The sequence below is a fragment of the Atta cephalotes genome (genome assembly GCF_000143395.1).
Source record: "Atta cephalotes unplaced genomic scaffold scaffold00021, whole genome shotgun sequence".
NCBI classification, from domain to species: Eukaryota; Metazoa; Arthropoda; class Insecta; order Hymenoptera; family Formicidae; genus Atta; species Atta cephalotes.
In genome coordinates this window covers 3,017,530-3,031,316 of record NW_012130085.1, presented here as the reverse complement: position 1 = coordinate 3,031,316, position 13,787 = coordinate 3,017,530, and the positions used below count along the sequence as shown (strand labels likewise).

Here is a 13,787-nt window from a genome sequence, read left to right as displayed (position 1 = left end):
TTTATACTATGGTTGGTTTGATTACAACGAATTGGAGATTGTCAGTAATTAGAAGATATTTTGTAACTAATTTTCTTTTCAGTAACTAATTTTCAATTATAACTAATCCTTGCATAGAAAGATATTCAAAAATATCATTTCCATAACTTTCTATTTACGATCTTTTTGTAACAATGTAAAATTATTATCGAATATTTCATTCTAAAAGAATAAAAAAGAATAAGCAGAAACTGATACATATCTGTAATACGTTTCTGTAACGAAAAAGATAATAAATAATAAAAATTAATTTAAATATTACAACTGTTAATTTTTGTTCATGCAAGAGATAATGAAAAATTTTTTAAAATGCATGAAAAATTGTTTAAATATTTAAATTGTTTAAAAACGAATATCTAAGAAGTTTTAAATTGATTTCAGAGAATAATTCTTTAATTTTAGGGCAATTATTTTCTTATTTATTTAAATTTTATTATTCGACATAAAATTATCTACTATTTAAAAATTGATAAAGACAAAGGGAGGCGAAATCTAACTTTTTTTTATATTTATCCATTCCTCAATTGTTAAAAATAAATGTTGAAAAATAAATTTGTCATTTATATTATAATTCTAACTATCAAAATTAATAACAGTAATCAAACATTCCATCAGAGTTCTTACGAAAGAACAACTCTTCGATCTAAACTTGTAAATTTGTTAGACAAAATTACCTTCGTGATGTATATATCACATTAGAGATTACTAATTATCTAATTTAATTATCTTTAATTATACAATCGATTTCTTTTTTGTCATCGTCGCAAAAGTACATAATTATACAGTTCTATCACTTTCATATATTGCGTGGGTTCCTCACGAAAAAAAAATATTGAACTCGTTATCGATATGACTTATATTAAAAAATAATTTTCCAATACGATAAAAAACATTCTGGAAATATCCTTCATATATGTTTAACAAAGTCGCTTATAAATTACTACGTCGCTATCGTCTATGCAAAAATGGCACTCAGACTATGCGACTATTTTGTACGCATATCCACGAGCCGTAAGAAATATTTTCAACTAGCTAGGGAGTATTTACAAAACTGAACATAAAAACAGTGTTTACAAAAGTAAACATCGTGGTTTATACTTATATAAAACTGTAGTCGAATACAATCAAACCTCCGTATTCTTATTATCTCTTAGCACCTCTGTAACTTTAAGTCTTTAAACTTTCACATTTTTTTAATTTTCTCTGCTGATTTTTCCTCATTATTTCACATTAGCCACACCTGCCTAGGATAAAAATGTCGTTATGCACATGATTAAACGATATTTTCATTCTATGCATGCTATTATGTGAGAGTAAGAAAATTGAGGGCGAGAGTTAAGAAGAGTAAGGGAGGTTATTTGGTCCTGACATGCTAAAAATATTATCTAACTGCAATCTTAAATGCATATTATCGTAGTACAGGTTATATGCGGTATTATTTCTTTCTTAATACTTCAGTTTTTTTAGTATATCATATGATTAATTATAATTAAAATATTATAATTATATATTATTCTATATATGTGATATAATATAATGCTATAATAGTCAAATATCATATATAATTATACAATGTGTTTGATTAAGTATATAAACTTATTGTTAGTTATTTTTTTAATAATAGAGTTATAATCAATTCTTTCAAATAAAAGATATTTCGTTTAAAAAGATTTATGTGACTTCAAATAAAAGTTTTTAAATCATTTTAAAGAAATGCTTTCAATGGCAGTTTTATCTTCTTAGAATAACATATCTATATTTTGTAAGATATTTTATGATAAATTCAATAATGTAATTTTATTACGATAAAATGTAATTTTTCGATAGTTATTCATGAGATATTGTTACTTATGTCGTTTTTTTAGTTATGAGAAACAAAATATTTCTAGTAAAAGTTTTTACTAAAAAAATTATTTAGAACTTTTGTTTAAATCATTGTATAGATCTTCTTAAACAAAATAATTTTTCAAAAAATTTTCTTATCTTCTTTAACTCTATATTTATAAAAAAAATAACTGAGTGTATACATTTAAATCAAACATATTGTATTTATATGAGATTTATATATATGATACAAAGTATATATTATATGTAATATATATTGTGCATATATTGTGATATATATTAAATGTTAGGAATTTTGTTAAATGTTCTTTTTCTTAGCTCTCTTTCTGTGATTTTTTTTTCACTTGACTACGTTTTTCGTTCAATCTCTTATATTATGTAAACTGTTGCAACAAGGGATTTTCGTTATTATTGGCATTATTCTATCATAAATATGTAAGATTATATAATGACGGTATACATCATTTCACATATACATGTGTACATATATGTGACATAAATTACACAATCTCCACTACAATATTTGATTATGCATCTATTAGGATATGAGGTATGACGAAGAGTATTGTTCAATCTTTTACGTTGTATTATTGTAACTAGTAATGGCTAAGCTCATTTTCAATAGCATTTCTCACATGTACATAAGGCGGGCTGACGTACATGTGTTATAATTAATTTATAGGCCGTCGTCTACAAAAACATTCTTATATCGAATCTATACAGACACGAATTTTCTACTTGTTGAATTAATTACTAGACGTACAAATTGGATGCAAATCGAATAAATTAAAACGAAGAAATTTCATATATTACTTAAACAAAAAATAATAAGCTTTATTTTTTACAATTAATAAAATGGATCAGGCCTGTCCAATATGAACCGCGGAGTCAAAAATCATTGATGCAAAAAATTTAATGTAAGTAAGATTTCATGGACTGTAAAGTATCATATTAGTACTATAGATTAATTTAGGCTATGTCTAGAGGCGACAAGTTTAAAAAGATAGCATTTTTCTTTAAAAGGAGTTTTAAAAAATAACCATTTTTTGCTAAACGCGAATAACGATTGAGAAAATTATACAATCAATGAGTTTGCTGTGAAAAAAGCGCGTAAAGTTCAAATATAAAAAAATAAAATGTACGCATGTACTGTATGCGTGAAAGTAATAAAGCTAAGCTATTTCCTTGCACAAATCTTTTTTTATTCGTTAGCATACGATTATTGGAGAATTGAATAGAGGCGGCAAGGATTTCATCTACCTAGGGATGGCAAAAACCTTAAGCCGATTCTGATAAAATGTTGATAAGCGCTCAGACACGTATCGACTCTTTACAGTCTCCGAAATCTTATCCATATTGATTTTTTTGCGTCGATGGATTTACGTTTTGGTTTCGGAGCTAAAATTGGATAGGCTTGAAATAGTTGGATATTAATTTATCAAAAGATTTTTATATAAAAAGTATTTAATCTACTTGCATTTCGGAAAGAAAACTTTAATGGATTAGAGGATATCTACGTAAAATATATTTCTTAGAATAGGCTCTTTTTTCTCACTCGTTGAAAGTTTTATAAAAAAAAAAATCTAGACTAGTTATTTTAGGACTATGCCTTCTACGCCGTTTTGATTTTATCCATGACGTATATGACAAATAATTGAAGGCACATCCTTGATCGAAAAAAAAACAATTCTTCCTTATAAAACAAAAAACGATTATTCTTAGTGTCAAAAATCGTCAAGCGAATTCTCTAATTCTATAATCTCGTAATCAAAATATTTTATTATTTAAAAAGTCCGAGATTATATTTAAATAAATATTAAGAAGAGTTTGATATAAATGTTATTCAATTATTCGTGCTGATCGCAATAAACTATATAAACACCAAATCTCTATACTTCTTACTTTTTTTTCATTCAATTTCGGTAATCCGGATCCATTCGAGAATCAATCTACTCTCAAGGATCTATTTTCATTTGCAAATATCTGTTCACATTTGAATGGTTTTTGAAGTTGCGTTTAATTAAACGAGAAGTTAGCCTTTCGGCAACGTTAATAATATCGCAGCAATCAGAACTGAGCAAGTTTGTACGACTCGTTATCAGACACTTTAGAAATTTTCGTCGATATCCCAATTCCGCACTAAGTTAAAAACTTCGAAATCGCCGTCGGGTACCTCGGATTTATCATGTGCAACTAATATCTCGGGTCGCAGTGCCACACAGTCTTTTGGCGAGCATTCGATGCGGCCTTCGGATCCGCAGCTGCATTCGACGCAGTTCCCGGTTGAATGTGGTAGTATCTCACCCTGTCGATACTCTCTCCCTATAATTCAAGTTTCATGGTATACGAATTTTGTATAAAAAGGCCGGAACCGCATATATTCATATGAACGCGCAGCTTTTATAATACATAAAAGAAAATATAGGCTTTTAAAGTATATAAAGGCTCACGCTTTTATCTTGCGTCGAGATACTATGAATATTAAACGTACTATTGTGTGTACTGAGATGATGTAGAGTACGAGAGAAGTAAATTTTAAAACAAAATTTTAAATCTTCAAACATTTATATAATAATTATGCTATAATAAAAACAATTTGGAAAATAAATAATACAAAAATCTAGAAAGCTATTAAAATTAAATTAAATAAATAAGTGTAATATATTTATATATATATATATTATTTCATAAAATAATATATATTATCTAACAAAAATTCTCTTAAAGGGTGATATTCATAGTCAGTTCTTATATTCAAAATCGTATTAATGTCTTAAGACATTATTCAAGAAATTATTCTTGAAATAAGAATCGACTATGAATACCGGTCTAAGATTTATTAAATTGAAATATTACGATAATTAATTAGAAAGAATAAAAATTAATACCCATCACAAGGCAAATGGTCGGTACAGAAGGCGTTGTGACTGACAAAGTGGTGTTAATTTCTATGTGTCCTTGCTGGCTGACTGACGAGTCAAAATTTCCGGAAGCCTCAAAATCTTCCATAATGTCCGTCCTCATTTCCAGAGATGAAGTGTAATTGCTTTCCACTGTGGTCGATCGCGGAGAAGAGCCAAGCGACGAGACGATGTTCGAATTATAATCTTGCCACCAACAATAAACTTCACCGACGACGCACAGGCAATGTGAATTCGAGTCATACGACGGTATCTGAACAGCAAAAAGACACTTTTAGGAAAAGAGTTAATGGAAAAAAATATTAAGAAAAAAATGTTTAGTTTGCATAGAAAATTGGATCCTTAAAACTATTCGTTTGAAACAAAAAATTCACGAAGATATTTGATTAGTATGAGTGTCGCAATAGCACGTACCAAAATTGTCAATAGATAGCAAATTACAAAATCATACGCGTCCAAAATTTAGGTATCAAAATTACAATAAATGTTAATTTTTTTGATAATTTTATTGTACAAAACGTATGAAATTCTCAACAAAAAAATTTGCTCGAGGTACGTAGCCAATCATGTGTAAAATAATTCCTGAAAATTTCAAATCGATTAATTAGTTTTTGAAATTTTCCCTATTTTACTTAAAAAAAGCTTGTTTTCATTTCGCCCCCTGTACTAACTAAAATCGACTATAGGAAATATTTCAAATTTCGAATTTCTCTCTGAAATCTTTCTTCTTTTTATTGTATATTATTTATATATATATATATACTTTCTGTTAATATGATTTATTAAAAAATTGAAAGTTTCACACTAGAATAATCTCTTATATTAAAATGTTAAAATTTTTTAAATAATTGAAAATAATATAAGTGTAAACGAAAAACTTTTCACGGACAAAACTTTAGAGAGCCAAATGGATTACACAGTATATTCATCAGTTTAAATAGAGTTTACTGTAATAGAATTCTGAGAAAGTTACTTACAGAGATATGAGGCTAAAGATTTTGAAGCTGTGATAAATGATGATCCTTCTCAGCACTTTCTTAACACTTAATAAAAAATCAATTCGAGGAAAACGAAGGAGATAGGAAGAGAAAGACGAGAGAAAAAGAATTTTTACTAAACATGTAAGCACGTGATTTTTGTTTCTTATATATAATTTTTTTTACTTTACATTTAAAATAAAAAATGTCTGTTATATTTAACTCTTCAATATCATTTCTAGTGTGACATACTATAGATTACTTTTTGCTATGCTATATTTTTTATTACTGAAGATACATTTTATTTATTACTATCATTCTTGTGTAATGTCTGATGTTTCGATTGAAAAAAATTGATATAATATATTTATTTTGATATTATATTTCTCACAATATTCAGCGTGATAGATACATGACAAAGAGATATCGAGTGGCACCGAAGCGTTAATACTCTTTATTAAATTTTTTAAAATAATTTTTGATTTATTTATTTATTTATAAATTATTATGTATTTATTAATTCTTGTAAAGATTGGAGAGATTGGAGGATCAACATTTTAACATTTTTTTCTCTGTAAATTTCCTTTCGTAATATTGGAAAAAACTTTTCTCTATGGAAAAATCGCTAGTATATTTTGTTAGTCGTTACCGTTTGACTGTGAAAATAGGAATTCCCATCTACGATGCACTTTTTGAGAAATGGGTCCTCTGTCGTGACGTCATCATCGCTGTCATCCCGAAACGTAATATCATTTTCATCCAATAAAGCCTGACTTGTCGCTCTCATAGGTGCTGTAATCGAAATCATAAATGAAAAATTTATCAATGATTGAAGAATTGCTTTTCTCAGTATGTTTCAATAAATTTTCTTCCTTAGTCGAATTACTATTTGTTTAAAAAAAATAAAATAACGATGTGATTATTTTAAATGACTTCGTTATTTTAAATCAATCTAATTACAATCGTCGTACAATTTATCGCATTCCCTTAATAATGAAATCGTGTCAAATTAGACGATCGTTTTAATTGAATCCGTTTGCGGAAATTTGCGCGTATGACATGAATGCATACCCATGTGTTCCACAATCCAATTTCATAATTAGAGTAATTACGACTGTGCCTTGCGCGTCTTAGGGTGACCTAAGGTCCAGACTTACAAAAATGATTTTTTAAGTAATCTTTCATTCTCAATATAAAAAAACTTGACACAGTAAAATCATCATATTTTTTAAACTTATTTTGTGTGATTCATATTATAAGATCAGGATCTATTTGATTTTAAAATCTGTTTGATTTTAAATTGAACTGTATTTTTATTTTCTCCGATTTTTAGAACCCATCAAACTGAATTATTTGATAAATCAATGTAAGAAAAAATTTACAACTTTTTGTAAATTGTAATTTTCTCTCCAGTTATACTAATCTCGTGCAATTATGCAATAATATTGCGTATTCATGTTGAAGCTAAAATATTTCATTTTATGCGGTGAGAACTATTTGTATATTAGGTCATTATTTTAGACAGTCGTGAAAGTTCATCGGACCGTCGTTCGATCGGGCAAGATTGAACTAAATAAATTAATAAAATTGGCGTAGCCTCGACCAATTTTATATTTAAGAGTTACAACATATAAATCTTTTTAAAAAACAGTATTTTAAGTAGTAGAATTAAACAGTTAAAAAAATAGAAGAGGATGTACTTTAACAATTAATATTATATATTTTTCTGAAACTAGTTCATTAGAATTATCTGATTATTACAAATATTATTCTTTTAATATTGCAATTGAAAAAAACATTTGAACTAATCAAAATACCTTCAAAAGAGCATGTATTGATCTTGGGTCTTCCGGTGAAATCTATATGGAAGCGATGAATGTGAAAAGGTACAAAGCGTGGTGCAGGTAACGAGTGTGACAAGAGATCGATACGTGAAGAAAATAGGATAGCACATTGCGCAAACAAATAAATATTGTAGCCACGTGATGAGTTACGAAGCCCTGGGATAATACAGGATGTTAATCAATCAAGCTTGTAGTGAGAATGAAAAAGTCAATTTTTTCCATTTTATGTACAGGCAATGTGTACTTATGGTCTTTAATTATCTAGGACACTAAAATTGCAGATTATAAACAATTCAGCCAGCGAATCCTTGTGATAATTAATTTTAACGATTTATTCAGAAAATCTATCATGTCTTGATATCTATGCAACTTAAAATATTCAGAATTATATCCATTGATTTATTTAATATTGTAGGATATTATTTATTTATAATATTTATTATCGATTTCTTATCTTCGATATTATGTACATTTAATATCTTTTACAATTCTACACATGTGAAAGTTTCATTATACAGATGCAAAACTGTTAAAATTTTGCGTCACTTTGATGCATAAATAGATTCAAGTACGTCAAGTACGGGTGCCAAGTACGTCAAAATTGGTACTTCACATAATAAAGCATTTGTGCCATGACGCCATGTATATAACAGATGTCTTTTGAAGTAGATATCTTTTGCTCTACTTATATAACATTGATCATATAATATGCAACAATATCACTGTCAATTTATCTTCGTATACGAAATATTCCATATAAAGTATGAATTTCTAAAAAAACATTAGCAACAAATTACTTTTTTAACGTTTTAAACTCTTTGAAATAAATTGAAAACATAGTACTTCTTTTTAAAAAATTAATTAAAAATGGTCTAAATAACAATATTTCAAATTGCATGTTAATTGGGTTATGGGATAATTATTATAAAAGAGAAAAAAAACTTTCATAATATTCATTTTTATAAGTTCATAAATGTGTAATCTTGTTATTTAAAAAAGTAACAGATTTTTCCGAGCGGTATTCAATCTATTTCATTCTATTTGTTATTTGTAAAATAATAATTATTTAATTTCAGTAACTTCCTAATTGTCATTCTACATATCTATGTTACTATAAAATTGGAAGTTTACTGCACGAACTCTGAATTAAGTACAATTCTTTTTCTAGGACAAACGCTTGCTCAGTTGCCGCAAACGAACGCAAAGTAATAAGTGACTTCAGTTTTTCTGCTCGACTATTCTTACGATTCGTTGCAATTGTACAAGTCATTACGTGAGCGTGAAGAACTTCTATTCAAAAAATTCCTTTTGTTTCTAACCATGTCTGACGAAAGCGTTTTTAATTAGATTTTCAAATGATTGCGACCACACCGCAACGTATATAGTATATATCAATACAAAACAAACTGCTGTGCGATATTTTCTGTATTCAGTGTGTGACCCAGAAACATTTATCTGCAGAATCTAATAATCAAATTTTGGAACACTATTACTGCGGTTTTACAATTTTGTACTATTTACAAGTATTTAAATGTATATATGTATGGTATGTTCATTTTTTAATTAATAAAGATTTAAAAAATTTATTAAATAAAAAAGATTATTTTATTTTTACATGTGGTTACATTGTAATATAAATGTAAAGTTAAAAACATTCGTTCGTCAAAATTACTTTCATAAATTACAAAGGAAATTAAATTACCAATAAATTTTCAAGTAAATTGTTTTTGAGAAAAAAATAGATGTATATATAATAGATATAGTATATATATATAATAAAAAATAGATGTATATATAATAAATGTAATATGTGTAGTTCTTCTACAATATGTTAATAATGTCACACTGAGAAATATAATTAATTTTAATAAATATTTAATTCAATACTGCCAACTAAATTTACTTACAATAAGTAAATATTTGTTCAATAAAAAAAATGATTATTAAATCAAATTAACATTTCTTGTATCAAATAAATATATCTTTATATTTAATAAATATTTAATTGGCAGTATTCAACTAAATATTTATTAAAATTGACTATATTTTTTTTCAGTGCAGTTAATTAAACAAAACGTATACATTTTCAGAACATTTATTTTTATTCTACATATTGTGTATTATGTGTACAACATAAAACATGCCCAGACAATAAGATTTAATACTAACAAATAGAAAAAATGTAACAAAAATGTAATGTCTTTTTAGCATTTTTTTAACGAATCGATTCTTGAATTGACAGAATGTACATTCGAAGATTCTTTTGAAATCGCGAACAATAAGCTCCTCGTTAGCAAGGTGTCCGCTAAAGCGTCATTAATTCAGCAAATCAATTGCATTGCTTTATCTTCGTATCCCTTTATCTCTTTCCGTTACCATATTATATAAATTAATTAATAGGTAACCAATTAAAATGTGTTGAGTTAATATTAATTGTTATTACAGTTAATCGTATCATTCATTCAATATTAACGGATTGATTTAGTCAACGTGTCTGTAAATCGTACAATATTTTTATGCAGATTAAATTAAAAATATCGATCCATTTTTTTAAATAATAAGGAAAAAATAAATCAGTTATAAAGAATAATTTTTATAAATTATCTTACTGTACATTACATTGAATACATATAATAAATTGTTTCCAATGAAGAATACGCGTCTCAGATACGCATCGACTATTATAAATGTGCAAATGGATTTACAAGTATTGCGATTACTTAAAACATATTTGTAAATGCAACATCGACGGTATGCAACATGGCGGTATTAAGCACTTTATCTATAGTATACAGCGACCACTGATGTCGTATAATCTGCGCTGAATTTTATCTATTATTATGCATGCACTAGATGCTAACAATGTTATAATATCCAAGAATTAATTTCCTCCAGATATTCAATACCTTTGAAGACTGAAACATTGACAATATTAGATTATAATTTTGTCAATATTAGATTATCGCCCTCGATAATTAAATGTTGGTTGTATGATGTTATAATTTTCAAACATATAATAAATGTTTGTTTAACAACGAATAAATAAAAATATAGTACGATATTATAATATATTATCGTAAAGTAAACAAAAGAAACTTAACGAGTTATTAATAATAAATGTGCTTATATTTAAAGAAAAAATTTATTTCCAGGATTACGAAGAGTATCATGTCACTTACGTCGTTACTTTTTTTGGTAATAATAATGAATTTAGTCATTATTTTTATCGTTGCTTTAATCTCTCATTATCTTTATAACTCTTAAAAATAAATATATCGTATTATTTTTAATTGGCCAGAAATATTTTATAATAGACATTTAAATATTGAGAAATATTTTGTACTTCATATCTAATAGTACTTCTTATTTCCTTATCCTAGACTGCATTTCGATAATTATTGCCAATACTGAAAATTGTGGTATACATATATGTAACATTAAGTATAAATTTTCAGTATTGGCAGTGAATATTTTGGAATACACTTATCTTAATAATAATATTAATATTTACCAAAATGTTTAATAAAAATTTTTAATAAAAATCTGAGTATTTTTGTAAATTACAATTTAATTTCTTAAAAATGAATATATATTAAAAAATATATATTAAAAAATAAGAATATTAATGTACAAAATTATTGAAGATATATTAGATATAAGTTTAATATAAAGAAAAAATAAAGAATCTTGTTACATAGAGACTAACTTAGAATTTTAAGTTTTAAAAAATATTGAGTATTAAATAATGTAATTTTTAAATCTAATGTTTTTATTTTAACATTAAAACATATAATCAATATTTTAACATTAAAACATATAATCAAATTACTAAATAAATATACCTAAAAGCTTAAATTAAATTAAAAGTAAATTATATTAACTCTAGAACATTATAAAATATATGAGTATACAGTATTACATTTTACAACTATATTTTATAACGTGTGCCATTTTTTCATGGCATATGACAAAAGGTTTGAACGCTGAGAGAGGAAGAGAAGTTATAATAAATCTCTTCTACTAATTTCCATAGTGTACAATATTTATTACTCTTATCAAACTTCAAAGTTGCCACAGAGTACAATATATTTAGTTATATTTATTAATTATATTTTGCGAATGGCAATAAATTAAAGCTACGGTACGTATATAATTTAAAAAACACATATATTATAAATGCTGTTTTAAACCGTGTAAAAATTATAATTAAAGTTAAAATTAAAATTAAATTTTAAGTAAAATCATTGTTATAAAACATGAAGAAACGGTAATAAAGTAATGTATCTGACATTTATAGAAAGGATATAAAGAAAGGAAGAAAAAATGATTCTTTTTAAACAAGAGAAATTTGTTCGCATTTCTAGAAATTTTTTATTTACTTTTTTGTAAATGTCTCATTTAATTAGAGGATAAGTGATATTAGCCAGCCACCATAAAAGTATAATGGCTCCTCTTAATCTCCATTATTAAGTGGCAAATTCTAGATTACTTTAAAATTATTTGTTCAGTAATTCTCCATTATACCGTGACGCTAATATATCAATACGCAATAACCAGCATTTATTATAAAGCATTTATCTTAAACATTTAAAAACATTTTTAAAGTTGATATTTAATTAAACTTTGTATATTTAATTGCATATTATCTCTCATTCTTCTCAAACGTGAGCATATTATCACCTGAATATATTACATATTTGAATATGTTATAAATGACTTTAAACAAAATCCATTTAAGTTAAGTAAAATTAAACAATAGCTTGGCATTAAATAAAAGCATGGCATTAAATAATAGCGTAGCATTTTGCTAATATGGCTTTCTAAGCGTGTTGATTGTTGGCGGCCTCGAGGTTTTCATATCAAAATAATTATTCAATGAATTAATTATAATTCTATTAATCTATAATTTATGTTATATATTCTATAGATTTTTAGTAATCAGCAGAAGAAATTATTGTGTGCATTTACAAACGTTCTGCAATATTTTACTTTTTTGTTAATTTTGTAACTAAATAATGTTTTTCTTTTATACAAAACCAATTTCTGAAATCTATTTTTGTGGAAGATCACATTTTCACTTCTGTAGTAATAATAATAATGGCCTCTCAAATTCTCAAATTCTCTTCTAGCATTGTTTGTTGTGTATTTTTCTAAATAATATTCTAAGTAATAAAATGTTTTGTAACCTTAACTTTAGAATGGAGTAAACAACACTTTGATAATGCTATGTTTTAAGTTTAAATATTAATTATTAATCAAGTTATTGTTTAAAATATAAATAGGAGCTAATTTCCTCTATCCATCTTCTCCTCTATCAATTGTTAAATCAAATTAACCGCTTCGTTATCTCTATATATCTCTAAGATTTTGCTATATCGATTTTTCAAAATGTATTTTAAAAAATCAATGAAACATGATAGAGATATTTTTTTAGATATTTAAAAAAAGATTGAGAAATCTGAAGAGTTAATCTTCACAGTATTATTTCAGATGAACTTGTGAGCGTTTACACGTTATAATTCTGCATACACATTTATTTTCCGAGCGTCGGATTTAGCTCCACGCGGTCAAATCCTTCTCTCAAATTTCAACACGTGCACGTTTGTATTTGTACATTTTCCAAATATAGAATGCGTTAAATGTAACAACGAAAAATAATATTTTTGATACAATTTAACAATAGCAAAACATAATAATAATAAACAGTTTTTTACAGTTTAATAAATACAAAATAATAACATATATTCTCATTGAAAATTAATTACAAAGGCGGCAGGTGTGTGCCGGGAAACATATGTATACCTGCGAGTACGTGTGCATTCGTACTCACCGGCTATTGAACGGGCGATGTGATAGCGCATCAGATAGCCGACGATGAGCAGCATCCGCTGGAGCCTCATCGTTTCAGATGGAATTCCGCGTGGAATACAGAGAGCCGGCTAATCGGAGCGCCGAATCGGGGAAAGGCACGTGAACCTCGTGGCAGTTCGTGGCGCGACTACCCCCCTGAGATAAAGGCTTCGGACGCGCGTATCTCCCTCCGCGTTTTTTTTCTTTTATCTACGCTGACATTCGTCAAGGTCTTCAAATGGCCTTGGAGGCCTTGGAGCACAGTGACCGCCACGAAAGGTAACTCTCTCTCTCTCTCTCTCTCTCTCCCG

The 13,787-nt window shown here is 26.9% G+C and overlaps 1 protein-coding gene across 1 annotated transcript; it reads right to left on the bottom strand.

Moving 5' to 3' along the window:
* Positions 1-3,991: 3,991 nt before the first annotated feature.
* On the bottom strand, positions 3,992-13,526 carry LOC105619372. Its single transcript, XM_012200893.1, has 4 exons — positions 13,457-13,526; positions 6,432-6,574; positions 4,773-5,058; positions 3,992-4,206 (listed from the first exon to the last, which is right to left on the bottom strand). Exons 1-4 carry the CDS (start codon positions 13,524-13,526, stop codon positions 3,992-3,994), a joined length of 714 nt encoding a protein of 237 aa, XP_012056283.1.
* Between the last annotated feature and the right edge of the window lie 261 nt (positions 13,527-13,787).